General features: G+C 38.2%; 1 protein-coding gene across 5 annotated transcripts in view; it reads left to right on the top strand.

Annotated features, from left to right (window-relative positions):
* The window catches only part of LOC125399842 (cytochrome P450 3A11-like), a 64,861-nt gene that overhangs the window by 23,330 nt on the left and 26,286 nt on the right, over positions 1-15,245 (top strand). For 3 of the 5 annotated variants that reach the window (XM_085685302.2, XM_048433440.3, XM_085685303.2), the window contains 6 exons: positions 248-375; positions 1,434-1,503; positions 3,889-4,049; positions 5,462-5,688; positions 7,183-7,345; positions 9,069-9,182. In XM_085685302.2, the coding sequence (XP_085541428.2) occupies positions 248-375; positions 1,434-1,503; positions 3,889-4,049; positions 5,462-5,688; positions 7,183-7,345; positions 9,069-9,167 (848 nt within the window). In that variant the 3' untranslated portion in view covers positions 9,168-9,182. Of the gene's footprint in view, positions 1-247; positions 376-1,433; positions 1,504-3,888; positions 4,050-5,461; positions 5,689-7,182; positions 7,346-9,068; positions 9,183-10,013; positions 10,470-15,245 lie in introns of those variants that run through there. The other 2 variants (XM_048433441.3, XM_087902489.1) reach the window with 2 other exon arrangements.

The following is a 15,245-nucleotide window of genomic DNA, read 5'->3' as shown; positions in this document are numbered from 1 at the left end:
CAATGGCCATGTCTGTATTTTGAATCCACACAAACTACAGGAGCAGAGTTAAATCCAATAGTCAGATTTGTTCCTTTGATTGCAGAAGTGCAGAAAAAGCATTATGATGGTGATCCAGTATGAGCAAGGTCACAGAGAGACTTTGGTTGGTTAAGACCCTGGTGACTTATTCTTTGGATTGCTTTGTTATTTCTCCAAATGAAACTTGCATCTCCACTAAAACTTGTTTTTTATCTTTCTTTTTCAGCACTCTTTCCAGTCCTCATTCCAATATATGAGAGGTTAAATATCTCTGTGTTCTCTAAGGATTCAATAGCATTTTTTAAAAACTTTGTGGAAAGAATGAAGGAAAATCGCCTAAATACTAAGCAGAAGGTGAATTTTTTCATGAGAGGTCCAGGGTTTGATAACATGTTGGGCTGTGAATATGTGAACTGTGTGTTTCTCTTCATCTATCACTAAAGGTAGATAAAGATGACTAGATTTAGAGAGAGAAAAAGAATATTTCTATTTCTGTGAGAGAAGTTAAAATTTTAAAAAATACTGAAAATAAGATTAGAACTAACTCTTAATAATAGGAATGAAACCAAGAGTGCACTGCATAAGGATTGAAATTAAAAAAAATGGCAAGGGACAAAACCTGTGCAACATCAAGACCACAAAATCTCCACTTTAGATGAGAGACGATCTCTCCAAATTTTACCTCTTTTTTCAGTAAGAAAAAAGAGGTAGGTTTCCCATACACCAGCAGATATGGCACATATGGGCAGCATCATTTGAACTCAATGGATTATTAAAAGGAAGAGGTCATGAAGTCTGGAGGAAGAAATGTTACAAGAGATCTAGAAGGAATTGAATAGAGGAAATGGTGGAATGAATATGACCATATCTCATTGTATACATCTATGAAATTTTCTGAGAAAAGATAAAAGTGATTAAAACAAGGGAAATACTATTTTCACCTCCTTCAAAAAGATTTTCTTTCTTTCTCCTTTTTTTGTGTGTCGGGGTTTAAGACAGGGTTTCTCTGTAGCTTTGGAGCCTGTCCTGTAACTAGCTCTTGTAGACCAGCCTAGTCTTGAACTCACAGAGATCTGCCTGCCTCTGCCGCCCAAGTGCTGGGATTAAAGGCGTGCACCACCACTGCCTGGCTCGTTCAAAAAAATTTTCAAAAAAAAAGTCACTGTTATTGTTTAAAATTGTATCTGTTGTAATTTATTGTAAAAGTGGTTGATAGGGTAACTGGATTGCTTCCTGGCTTAACCACTGGTGCTTTTGTTCTATGATAACTCAAGCAACACTAACCATGTTTATGAATTTAAGGGAGCTACATTATCAGAAAGAAGGTCAAGCTTTTGCACTTCTGATCCACCTCTGACCTCTGACCTCACCATTGACCTTCTATTTTTTTTCAACTTCTCTTTTTCTTTCAGTACCGAGTGGATTTTCTTCAGCTGATGATGAACTCTCATATCAATTTCAAAGACAAAGAGTCTCATAAAGGTAACCAAGGACTCCCTGGTCTATGAACAAGGAAGCCCTTGGGGAGTAGTCAGGTTGCTCAGAAAATGTGTGGGAAGGTTGTTTAGCAGAAGAATACATCTGTTGGGTTACTGAAAGGACCTGGCTATTATATACATGGAATTTTCTAGAAGCACATGGACACCAGTTTGTTCCAACCATAAAGGGTAGCCATAATGGAAGTCTTTAATGGTCTCTGTGTGTCACCTAGGTCTACACAGGTGCTATTTCTGTCTTTCCTAGCATACTAACTGGGAGCTCTGCCTAGACATTTGAGTCTAAACATCCAGTCAGGAGGCATGTACCCAAATGGTACTTATACTTTCTGGAGCTCCTTGTATACATGTGTTCTCTACATGAATCTCTAGTAAAGATTTACGTTTATGTGTTAAATAAGTGGACTCTTGGGAAAGCCTGCTTGTACAAATACACTGGTTCTCTTCATTCTTTTAAACACTTAAAATTACTTTTATATTTTTATCTTCTTAAGGTAGCATATGCATGTGTGTGCCTGAGTGTGTTTACATGTGTATACCTCTATGTGTGTATGGATTCCTGAAGAAGTCACCAAGTGTTTTCCTCAATCAAACTGTAACATGAGGGCCGGCTTGTTGGGGTTCTGTTCCTGCCCAGTACCCTACAGCCGGCAAGTCCCAGAGAAAATCAATCACACAGAACTCCATAAGGTTATAAACTGATTGGCCCATTAGGTCAGGCTTCTTGTTAGTCCTTATAACTTATGTTACCCCATTATCCTTATCTGCATTAGCCACATGGTTCTGTACCTTTCTCAGCTGGGCAAGTTACATGCTGCCTCTTCAGTGGTCTGCACAGAGTGGCTCAGGGAGCTGTCTCCTCCCTAGCCTTATCCTATTCTCATTGCCCCGCCTCTACTTCCTGTCTGGTTGACCCGCCTATACTTTCTGCCTGGCCAATCAGCCTTTTATTAAAATACATGATTGACAGAATACAGACAATTCTCCCACATCACCAAACTTTGTCTATTTCCAGACTAAGTCTCTCATTAAACCTGTAGCCAGTCTGGCAGTCAGCAGGTCCCTATGATCTAAGAGTTGGGTTTACATGGTTTTATTACCACATTTGATTTTTGACATGAGCACTGTGAGGGTTCAAACTCAGGTCCTCATGCTCGTGAAGCAAATTCTCTTACCTATTGAGTCATTTCTCTAGCCTCTCATTTATGTTTAAGTTTTAATTTAAAAGCATCATTACTATCAAGGTTGCTAAATTATAGACTTTATTCTACATATGTTTATAAGTAGCTAATGTAAAGGGAGTCTTCCACTTTTACTTATTTTGTTATTTCTAATACATACAATTGTTTGTGTATAGCAATATGATCTTTTAGATCCCCAAATTTGCTTTTCAAAGTCATCATGCATTTTGTGTTTGAATTCTCTCCAGTTTATCCACATGAAGCCCTTTCACATGATCAGCTAACTTCAAATTGATCTATCCTTTCTCCTCCTCCTTTTGAAACAGGGTCTCATTTAGCCCAGGCTGTCCCCACATTCAGGGTGTGCCTGAGGATGACCTTTTAACTTCTATATTATCATGCTTAGTTTATTCAGTGATGGAGATTCAACCCATGACTTTATGCATGCCATGTTTGCTCTCCACCTATGGAGCTACATATCCTCAGCCCTTCTGTTTCAATTTTGATTGCTGAAACAGATATCAATTTTTAAAATATCCGCTGATTGTGGGTTTATATTCCAGTTTCAATTTAGTAGCAAGTATTTACACTAAATTGGAAAAACTTTACCAACAAAAGAGTCACAGCACTAATGGCAAAAGGTTTACAACTGCCTGTAACTCCAGCTCGTGGGCTCCAAAGCCATCTTCCTTTCTCCCCGGGCACTTGTACACATGTGAGTTCACATAAACAAACAAATAAAAATTAAAAATCTTAAGCTCTAATGGAGGACTAAAGTTCAGTACCCAGGACCTACCTCTGAAAGTTCACAACCTTCTAAAACTTTATCTCTAGGGGATCAAATACCCTCTTCTGGATTCCATGGACACCCCTCCATACACAGAACCCCTATACACACAATTATAAGTAAATAAAAATAAATCCTAAAAATAGTAAATTACATTTCTTAAAGTTGTGCACTGATGGTGATGGTTTATGAACATAGCATAAACCATGGGACATCCTGGCTCAATCAATCTTTTTGTTCTCTGGCTGTCACATGGATGTCAGGGTGATAACAGTCACAGAGTGACTGAGTGGCTTCTCCATATTTCTCTCTAGGGAAACAGGAACATCATTTGATTTTCCTGTCATCTTTTTTTATGTTGGTACATCCTACCCAACTTTCTGAAATGTTTTCTTACTTTCAGCTCTATCTGACATAGAGATGCTGGCCCAGTCAATTATGTTTATTTTTGCTGGCTATGAAACCACAAGCAGCACACTTGCCTTCACCCTGTATTTACTGGCCACTCACCCTGATATGCAGAAGAAGCTTCAGGAGGAGATCGATGTGGCTCTGCCCAATAAGGTGAATAGTTAGTGTTTAGACTATGAGGAAAAAGAGACACCTTCTCATCAACCACAGTGGTATGTGTATGGGGGGTTATAGATCATAGACCTACAGTAGGAATTTTTCTAAATCACTCTCCACCATGTTTTTTGAGACAGGCTTTCAAACTGAACCTGGAGTTCATCAATTTGGCTATGAAGTCTGGCCAATGATCAACAGACATGCCCTGTCTCTGTCCCACCCCTCTGCTAGAATTATAGATGTGAGCTACTATATCTGTCTTTATGAATGATGTGTATCTAAACTTAGGCTTGCATACTAGCCAGCTTACTAATTGAGACACTTTAAGGCCCAAGTGATAGTTACTCTAACCACTCTGGAAGAGACTGGATAGATGGCTCAATGGTCAAGAGCACTGGCTGTTTTTTAGAAGTTCAATTCAGGTTTGATTCCCAGTACCAGATATGGTAGCCCTCAAATATCTGTCATACCAGTCAGAAAGGATATGATGCCCTCTTCTGACTTCTGTGGGCACTGCACTCATGTGGTGCACAAAAACATATGTAGGCTGATGACAACTTATACTGGAGAGGTTGTGGAGTAAAGGGAACACTCCTACATTGCTGGGGGGAATGAAAGCTGGTACAGCCCCTTTGGATGTCAGTGTGGTGATTTATTAGAAAATTAGAAAACAACCTTCCTCAAGATACAGTAATACTACTGTTGGGTATATATCCAAAAGATGTTAAGCCATGCCACAAGGACATGTGCTCAGCTATGTTCATAGCAGCATTGTCATAGCCAGAATCGGGAAACAACCTAAATTCTCCTCAGCTGAAGAATGTATAAGAAAAATGTGGTACATTTGTACAATGGAGTATCACACAGCAGAAAAAATAATGATATCTTGAATTTTGCAGGCAAATTGATGGAGCTAGAAAACATCATTTTGAGTGAGGTAGCCCAGACACAGAAAGACAATTATCACATGTACTCACTCATAAGTGGCTTTTAAACATAAATCAAAGAGAACCATCCCACAAATCACAATCCCAGAAAGCCTAGACAACAATGAGGACCCTAGGAGAGACATACATAGATCTAATCTATGTGGGTAGTAGAAAAAGACAAGATCTCCCGAGTAAATTTGAAGCATGGGGACCTTGGGAGAGGGTTGAGGAGTAGGGTGGGGAGGGGAGCAGAGAAAAATTTAGGGCTCAATAAAAATTAAAAAATTTAAAAAAACATATGTAGGCAAAACACCTATACTAAATTAAAACAATTTAAAAACCCTTTTAAAAGTGTTGTAAGTACCTAGGACCTTTGCTATACTGAGTCTAACTTTGGAGCTAATGAGAACTCATAAATTCCATGCAGACCAATTTAAAGTTAATCTAAAATTCTTTTCTTTTCCTTTTTCTTTTTCCCAGGCACCTCCCAGTTACGATAAAGTGATGGAGATGGAGTACCTTGACATGGTGCTGAATGAAACCCTTAGATTATACCCAATTTCTAACAGACTTGAGAGAATCTGTAAACAAGATGTGGAAATTGATGGTGTGTTTATTCCCAAAGACTCCGCAGTGATGATACCACTTTATGTTCTTCACCGTGACCCACAGTACTGGCCAGACCCCAAGGAATTCCACCCTGAAAGGTACTAGAATCCCATGAGTGGGTATCTACTCTGAAATATCTTGTGCTATATATGCTATGGTGTCTTTTATGGGAAGATGGTCTAAATGTGATTTTTATATCCTCTTGTATTCTCTGAGGAGAATGACAGAGAAAGGGAAGAAAAAAGAGGAGAGGGAAAGAGACACAATAAGAAAAGATGAGAATTTAAATACAGAATATTTTTCTCATCTTTACTCAAGTAACAAATGATCAACTGAACTGTGAGGCAGGAACCCACTTTCCTTCAGTCTAACTGACATGTGCTTTTCAGAGATGCAACCCAGCATTATCATGAGGAAACTTTTGGATTTCAGAGTTAAATCCCTCTGCCTTTCTTTGACAATTGAATTAAAAAATAAATAATTCTTTATTCTTTGACAATTGCATGTATGTGTAATATATTTTGGTCATTTTCACATCACATTGTCCTGTCTCTTCTATCTGATACACTTCTTGAATCCCTACATGTCCCCATCAAGTCTTCCTTCCTTTTTCATGTCTTTCTCTTTTCGTGTAACTCATGGATTTAATTAGGGTTGCTTTGTAAATGTAGGTATAGGAGTGATTTATTGGCAAATGGACAAGTCACCAGTAGCTGCACAACTGAAGAAAGTATTCCAATTACCCCAGGAACCATTAGTTGTCAGTAGCTCTTTAGGGAAATGGCACTTCAGGAACTCTTCCCCCCATCCATGATGGAATGTATCAACATGGTCCAGCCTTGTGCAGACAACCAGAGGTGCATGGAGTTCATGAGGACAATGGCGGTGTCAGGTCCAGAATATAGTGTTTCACAGCATCCTTTACATTCCCTGGCTCTTACATCATTCTGCTCCTCTTCTGAGGCATTCCTTGCGCCCTCGAGGGGATAATATAGATATTCCATTAAGCGCTGAGTGCTACATAATCACTCATTCTCAGAAATTTGACCAGTTACGAGTCTCTGTGTTAACTGGTTTCCACTGCCCTCAGGAGCATCTCTGACCAAGACTAAGAGCAGCACTAATTTGTGCGTATAAACATAAATATATAGAGAGCAGATTGATACCATGTACACTTAGTGAAATAACAGTAGTAGATTCTCCCTAGAGCCTAGGTCCTCACTAGCCTTTGGAGTTTTATCAGATTTACAGTACTAGGCATTAACTCCCTCTATAAATGGGAAGTCCAATGCAATAAGATAATAGTTCGTTACGGCTATCCCATAACACCACTATTGTATTACTGGACACATAGGTTGCTTTTTCTCTCAAACAGCATTTGTCTCATCTATCATATGGAAAGTCTTATAGGACAAGGGGACAGAAAGTACTTTTAGTGTACAGTTCTCGGAACTAAATACCTGGAAGCAGAAGTTCAATGAACCTTTCCCAAACTACCTATATGTTACTGGTTAGATGTGTAGAGGCAACTTCATGTATGTAGTTCTTACACTTTTATTGTTTGCTAACTTGTCATTACTGTGTGTCTCCAGGTTCAGCAAGGAGAACAAAAGCAGCATCAATCCTTATGTATACATGCCTTTTGGGAATGGACCCAGAAACTGCATTGGCATGAGATTTGCTCTGATGAACATGAAACTTGCTCTCACTAAAATCCTGCAGAACTTCTCGTTCCAGTCTTGTAAGGAAACACAGGTGAGGGAAAAACCCTATCTCTGTAAATAATTTTGTATGGGAGATATTTTTCAATTGAAGCTTCTGTATATAAAAACTAATCTGATTCTTAGAGGTTTGCTAATTCATTTTATGGCCTAATGAGTTGTTTGTGGAGAGTTAAAGGGCCATTGGTTCTTTGTAAGTATAGAGTACAACTGTAGCATTATGAAGAGTTAGTGCAGGCAGTATGACAGGATTATGTGCATTCTATTTGATTTTCCAATCATGTATATTGGAGATTGGGTATGTCATGTGCCCTGAAGAGGTTCAGTGATTAGGTTTTCATGTTTGTTGGGTGGTGAACTCTTCTTTCAGAACTCTCAGAAGCCCTCCTCTGAGAGTCCTGTCAACAATATATGATATCTGAGATGTTTCTCAAATAGAAAAGTGCTTACCTCACATGCACAAAACCCTGATTCCCATCCCAAGAACTGTGGCAGTAGCTATGGTGAAACATACTTGCAGTCCCTGTACTCAGGAAGTAGAGGAAATATGACCATAAATTTAAGTAATCCTTGGCTGTGTAGTGAATTTGAAGCCAGCAGAAGCTACATGACACCCCATATCAAAAGCAAAAATGGAAACTCATGCTTCCTGGTTATTTCTGAAATCCTAAAATATTTTTTAGCTTTAAAAGCTCGTCTCTGACTTCCCATGTGATGCCATGTTGGGAGTCATTATTTTAAAACACAATTGCTAGGGCTCAAGAGATGGCTTAGTGTTTTAGAGCATAAGTTTCTCTTATAAAGGATCTGAGTTTAATTCTAAGCACCCACATGGTGCCTAACAATCATTTATAACTGCATTTCCAAGGCCTCTTATGATCTTCTCTGACTTCCATTGAGACTGCACATATATACACACTATGTAAAACACTCCTATACATGCAATAAAAATAAATAAATATTTGCAAAGCTGCTGGTTATGATGAACTCTAACCTTATAGGGCATCTTTATGGTTTTGCCTCACTCCTCAGGACCTCTGCTTCAGGAAACAAGTAGTTGTTATGTTTCCATAAATAGTATAGCCTTTATCCCCTACATACTGTGTTCTCATACTTCAAATTCTTGTTCATTCCCCAAATGAATCTTCCTCTTTGGTTTATGACCTTGTTACTCTGCTTTTGTCTTCTGCAGGCTGTATTTATTACCTGTTCTAATACTTTGTCATTAAATCCGCCAGTCTGGTTGTGTTTGTTTTCTCAGTATTAAAGGATATCCCATATCTTTTCTATATCACCTCATATCATTTCTTCAACAAACTCCAGTGGTCCTTTGTGGAGAATTTGTGCATTGAAAGCCTTTGGTAAATGTTTCGAATTGAACCTACAATTATAATATTATTTCACAAAAATTAAAACTAATTAAAAATGACAGATCACACTTGTGTATATATTTTATCTATATCTCTTTTTTATGCCTCCATAGAAAACACATGTATACTACTTAAAATTTTTTAAAAAATGAGATGGAACATTTAGAGAAAGCATTTACATTTTCTAAACAACTTGTTCCTGTTTCATGCAAAGAGATGGCTGAAATTTATGGTACTTGTGTATTTAGAATGTGGCTTCTCTTTGGCAAATAGTTTTATTGGATGAATAGAGGGATAGTAATATTTATTCTGTAATTTCTGGTTCAAGGCAGTCATGTATATTTATCAACTCACAACCCCACTTCTTTTACTACTTTCTCACTAAAGCATTTAAGCCATAGACATGTACAGAGATTAAAATGGACAAAGCAAGGTTCAAGTTTTCAGAGCCAATGGCACACCTGTCAATGGCAGATGCTCTGGTAAGCTCCAGTCATCTTAAATTTCACACCTCTCTATCTCCATGACAACTTTGTTCCCCCTCCCTTCTCCTGTGACCAAAAGATTACTCTGCCATTCCCCCCATCACTGAATAGCATGATGCTAAACCATCACTGAAAACACTGTAGGACTCAGAATTTTTCATTCATCCCATCTTTGAAAGCTACAAAAAGATGCCAAAAGGCAAGCAAATATCTGTCCTCCTAAAGATGTGTCCAGAATTGACTCAACTGTGCTAGTGACATGTGTGACGACTGTTCATAGAGGTGAAATGTATCTTCTCAGGATACAAACCAAAATAACCAAAATAACTTTTCAGGACTTAAGAAAAACAATATGACATAGTAACTAAGAATCAGGCTCAAATATGTTCTACTGACTGGACTTAGTGATGATTGCATTTAGTTCCAGCACTCAGGAGGCAAAAGCAGTTAGATCTTTGTGAGTTAAGGCAAGCCTAGTCTACATAGTGAGTTGCAGGACAGTCACAGCTACAAAGTGAGAACCTGTCAGGAAAAACAAAAACAAAATTGATATTCAACAGTTTTACCCCAAAGTAGCATAGAACAGAAATAATATAAACTGATATGACTTCATCTCAGACCCTGTATACAGTAGTGTCTCAATAAATGTATTGCCTTATGCATATTTGCAAGCATGCTTTCACCATCTAATGGATACAGCTTAGAGGATAAGGAAGTCCAAGCATATGGCCTCAAATGTAGCTTAGAGGTACCTGCAAAGCATCACCATCCTGAATGTTTTTCACTTTTCTTTACAGGTTGTTGTTGGCTTACTCATTGATTTTTAATATTATTTCCACTGTTGCAGATTCCCTTGAAATTATACAGAAAACCACTTCTTCAGCCAGAAAAACCCATTGTTCTAAAGGTTGTACCACGAGATGTGATAACTGGAGCGTGACTTTCCCTCAAGGAGTCTGCAGTGTTCCTCTTCAGGTGGTGTCTAAGAACATTGGAATCTTTAAGTTACTTTATGAATAAAACCCAGATCAAGATTAAGGTTAATCAACTGGAATTGGTGTATGGTTAAGGATTCAGTGAATCCACTGAGCTTTCTCATTGTCAATACACAGTGCAATCTAATGTAAAGAAATTAGCTAAGTCAGCAGAGAGAATAAGAAATTCATCTTCTCTAGTCTTCCTGAGACCATCTCCATCTACATCAGATCATCTCCATCAATTTCTTTTGAGTTCTTTGGAGAGTAATCAGGTCTCTGTAATTTGATCAATAAATTTTAATTAAAATGTGAACTATTGTAACACCTCTAGTTGTAAAATTGCTATCATATATTCTGGCTCCTAATGTTACACTGAAATAACACACCAATGTTACACGGAAAATATAAATTAACATCTCTGTTAAAAACCCAATTAAAAAAGATATGGAAAAAACTTTATAACTGGCAGTCAGGCAATAGTGTATTCAAGTTATAGCCCCTCTGTGCCAAGCAACATTATCCAGAGCAGTTAAATTTCTAATTATTAAGACCATGTGGCCACTTGGAAAATGCTTTTGTATAAAAAACATAAACACTTAACTAAGAACCCTGGTCTACAAAGCTGACCTTTTTATGGATTTCTGAGACTGTGATTAATGAGATTCATAAACCTAAGCTCTCCAATCTTAAAAAAAACAAGTAGTTGATTCTCCACCTTCTTGATAATTGTCAATCAAAATAACCACAGTCATTAGAAAGGATATTGTCATCAAAACTCTGGTAGAAGAGTAGATCAAACACTTGTGGCATAAGAGAGACTGTTTACAAAACCCCTCATCATCCTTTCTCAGTAAAAGCAATAAAAGGCCCTATGAAAATTTGGCATGTTGACAATAGTCATTGCTAGCCTTATAATAAATATTAATGCTTGTTAAATATTTCCCAAGTCCATTATATTACTAAGTAAAATAAATGCCTTTAATATCTTCATATATGATCTTTGTATAAATGATAATGCTATTAAAGTTTAAAATTCTCTTAAAGACCAAAAAATCCAATTTAAACACATTTTATATGCTTTTTGAGCTTACAATGTATTTTGGTCATAATAATCCCTTTCCTCTAACTCCTCTCAGATCTTTTGCCATCTCCCTTCCTACCCAGCTTTATATTGTCTCCTACTATTTCAAAACAAAACTAAACAAAACATACTTTGGAGTCCAGTACATGCTAGATAAAAATTCTTGAGTGTGAGGCCTGTCCTGGACTGTAGTTGACTAACCCACTGTCACCTCATTGAAGAAAACTGGCCTTCCTTCTCTCAGGAACTACCAGTTGACAATATCTGCTTGGCTATGTGTAGGACTCTCGGCTTCTTTGCACTAAGATTTTGTCTGGTTTGAGCTTTTGCACTTTTTGTGAATTGGGCCACAGTATCTGAGAGTTCATATGTGTAGCTGCCATGCTATGTCTGAAAATGCTGTTTCCTTGAAGTCATTCACTACCTCTGGCTCTTAGACTCTTTCTGCCTTCTATTCCATATGGATCCCTGTGCCTTGAGGGAAGAGGTGTGACATAGACATCCTGAGCAGAGCCTAGCATTTCAAAGCCTCTTCCTCACTTCATGTTACAAGTTGTAGGTTTTCTTGTTAATTACAGTCTACTACAAGAAGACACTTTTCTGATAAGGGTTGGGTCAGTAGAGAAACCCTAATTAAGACAACTACCTGGGACAGTTATGTTATTACATAATTTTGCTGTATTAATAAGTGTAGGGGTGGTGATATGTCTCAGTGGTAAAGATAATTGCTGTCAAACTTAGGGACTTGATCTGTCCCTGGGGATCACTTGGCAAACATCAATAAACAACTCCTCAACATTGTTTTCTGACCTCAACATGCACCATGGAATGATTCTCCAATAAAAAGAAACATAGTTTAAAGAAAATATAACAAGTGATTGGTATTTACTGACTTTCTATGGCTGATTATTTATTTGTTAATTACCAAGAGATACCTTGTCTTAATTAATGATCTAGATTTTTAGCTCATGAACCCAGTTCATCCTGGGTAAATGACCTTCTGGATACACTCATTTCCCCTGTCCCTGGCTACCTTGATATTAGTTGAGTTCAAGCAGAATAGGGAGGTAGAGCAAATATTTATTTTCATCAGTGATTTTCAAACTTTGCCTCCTGATTATTCTGGCATAACATGACATGATGGACTTGTGAAATACTGACAAGCTTTGACAGAAAAGTCAACTGAGAGACTTTCTGTTAAAATGATGGGTCAGCTTTGAAAAGTTTCTGGGTGGGAGAGATCCATAGAAACAAGATGGATGTGTTAATTGTGAAAGTATCAAGCAGTGCATTTGAGTCCAGCTTTTTGATTGTTTGACAACATTGTCGCCTACAAAATCCATGACTTATGATCAAAAATTGAGCTACAGGAAATTATATTTTTCCCAAACCCCAAACTTATAAAATTTATAAGTTTAAAGTTTATGATAGTGGAGATGAATTCAGAGTTGCCGTTGAATGTTTGTAGTTTGTGGGCTGTGTGTTGACACACCTGAAAGTGATCATCCCTAAATTAATGTACACATGAACATCACTAGGTAATCTTAGCAAGATGGAGTCATGAAGTTGAGAGGGGAGAGTTAATGGGAGGAGTCAGAGGGAGGAGAGAGTACAATGGAATTGATGTAAATACAATACTCATTATAAAACTCTCAAGAAAATGAAAAAAAGAATGTTTTCTTTATATTTGAGGATAGTTTCTTTGGTTGAGGAGATAACAGTTTAATTGTTTGTATACACACATAGTAGTTTGCTATTATATTTATTTACAGAACTGCTGGGAAGATATGACTTTATCCTTATTTTTCAATGAACCATGACTAGTGTTGTACTTGTGAGAGAGATAGGGTGTTGTGTGTACTATGTGAGTGTGTGTTGTGTTTTCTGTGTGTGCATTCATGCATGAGTGCATTGTGTGAGTGTGCATGATTGTTCATGAGTGTCTGTGTGTGTGTGTGTGTGTGTGTGTGTGTGTGGCAGAGAGAGAGAGAGAGAGAGAGAGAGAGAGAGAGAGCAGTATTAAACTGGCATTATAGTAACTATGAGCCACGTAACATAGGTGCTGAGTTTAAAATTCAGGTCATCTGTATAACCAGCAAGATCTCTGCATGCTGAGCCATCTCTTCAGCTCCCTTAATTCTTTACAAACATATTTATTTCATTCTTCCTTATGTATATGTGAATGTGTATGTGTGTGGGCTGTGGAAACCAGATGACAGCTTAAGCGAATCAATTCCCTCATTCCATCTGATGGATACTGGACAGATGGTGAGAGTTGGAGACAGGTGACTTTACCCTTGAGCTATCTTGTCAGCCTGTAACATTATCTTTCAATGTGAATATGACAACTGATATCTGTACTGTTTTCTGTGCTAAGCATTCTTGAGTTTGGGTTGAGTACAGCTTATCACAGAGTATCATCTTTGGACCACTGTTACTGGATTTGCTTTGCTATTATTTTGCCTAGGATTTCTCTCTCTCTCTCTCTCTCTCTCTCTCTCTCTCTCTCTCTCTCTCTCTCTGTGTGTGTGTGTGTGTGTGTGTGTGTGTGTGTGTGTGTGCAGATTCTCATGTGAAAAACTTGCATGTTTCCTTTTGCTACCCTCTTTTTTTGTAGATTTGACTTGAAGTAAGTTGTAATATGTGCTTGACACATTGCATTTGTTATGAAGTCTCAGGGTTGATATAATATTGTGGAATCTTTTGACTTTTATACACAAACATACACACACACATACACACACACACAGAGAGAGAGAGAGAGAGAGAGTCACCTTGAGTAAGTTCTTTTGCTGTAGATCCCCACTTCTGCAACAAGGGAATTAGATATTTAAGGAAAACATTTATGTGTATGGGTGTTTTGGCTGAATGTTTATTTGTGAACTAAATACATGCCTGATACCTGTGTTAGCTAGAATGTAACAAAAATTCTTACATTGGAGTTACAGACCATTGTGAGCCACCTTGTGGGTATTGGGAATTGAACCCAAGTCCATCTTCAAGAGAATCCAGTGCTCGTAACCACTGAGTGGTGTAAGCCTGCCCTCATGCTACAGATGGCACCCACATGGATAACTGAATTCACAGAAAGCTTGAGAAAGCTTGGGAAAGAATAGAGTAAATCATGTTTTCTTGGTGGCAGCAATTTCTCAGGTCTGCTCTGCTTGCTAGAGGCAAGCAAGCGCTCTCATCTAAGAGAGGCTTCCTGATTCAGCTTTAGCTGCAAAACCCTTCAGCTCTTTAAGAGGTCCTTCCACGAAACACTTAAACGGTGTTGATGAAAAGCTGAACGCATGCTTTTCACTTTTCAGCCATAGCAGGAGAAAAGCTGCATTGTATTAAAATACTGGCTTTCTGGGCCATCCTGCCAGGGCAAACTCTGTCTCTTTCAGTCAGGCAGTCCGACTATGGAGGATTTGAATGTGGTCTGTGAGCAGAATGCTACAGCTTGCTTGCTGGGAGGGAACTTGAAATGGCACAGAGTTGAGGCAATAAACATGACTCCAGTGGTACTTCTGCCATGAGGCTGGAAAGCTAAGGAATGGGCTGGATCCATCTGTCAAAGCCACAGTTTTCCATATTGCATAGTAAATTAAAGGCTCATGTGGTCAGAAAAAGAGAAATATACAGTAAAGAAAGATTCGAAGACAAAGAAAGCCTCTTAATGGTTTACAGTGTGTTAAAAATATATCAGGCTAAAAGTTAAAGTTCTTAAAGTTAAAAAGAAAGAAAGAGAGTAGTTGGGTGTGGTAGTACACACCTTTAATCCCAATGCCTGGGAGGCAGAGGTAGATTGACCTCTGAGACTTCAAGGGGCAGAGGTAGATTGACCTCTGTGACATTAAGGTGTGATAGTACATGCTCTTAATTTCAATGCCTGGTAGGCAGAGACAGACAGATCTCTGTGAGTTCAAGGTGTGGTAGCACATGCCTTTAATCCCAACACTGGGGAGGCAGAGACAGTGGGATCTCTGTGAATTCAAGGACAGCCTGGTCTACAGAGTTATTCCAGGGCAAAGAT

The sequence above is a fragment of the Myodes glareolus genome, chromosome 2 (genome assembly GCF_982192425.1).
Source record: "Myodes glareolus chromosome 2, mMyoGla1.1, whole genome shotgun sequence".
NCBI lineage: Eukaryota > Metazoa > Chordata > Mammalia > Rodentia > Cricetidae > Myodes > Myodes glareolus.
The sequence above is the reverse complement of the archived record's forward strand: the minus strand, read 5'-3'. Positions and strand labels throughout refer to the sequence as shown.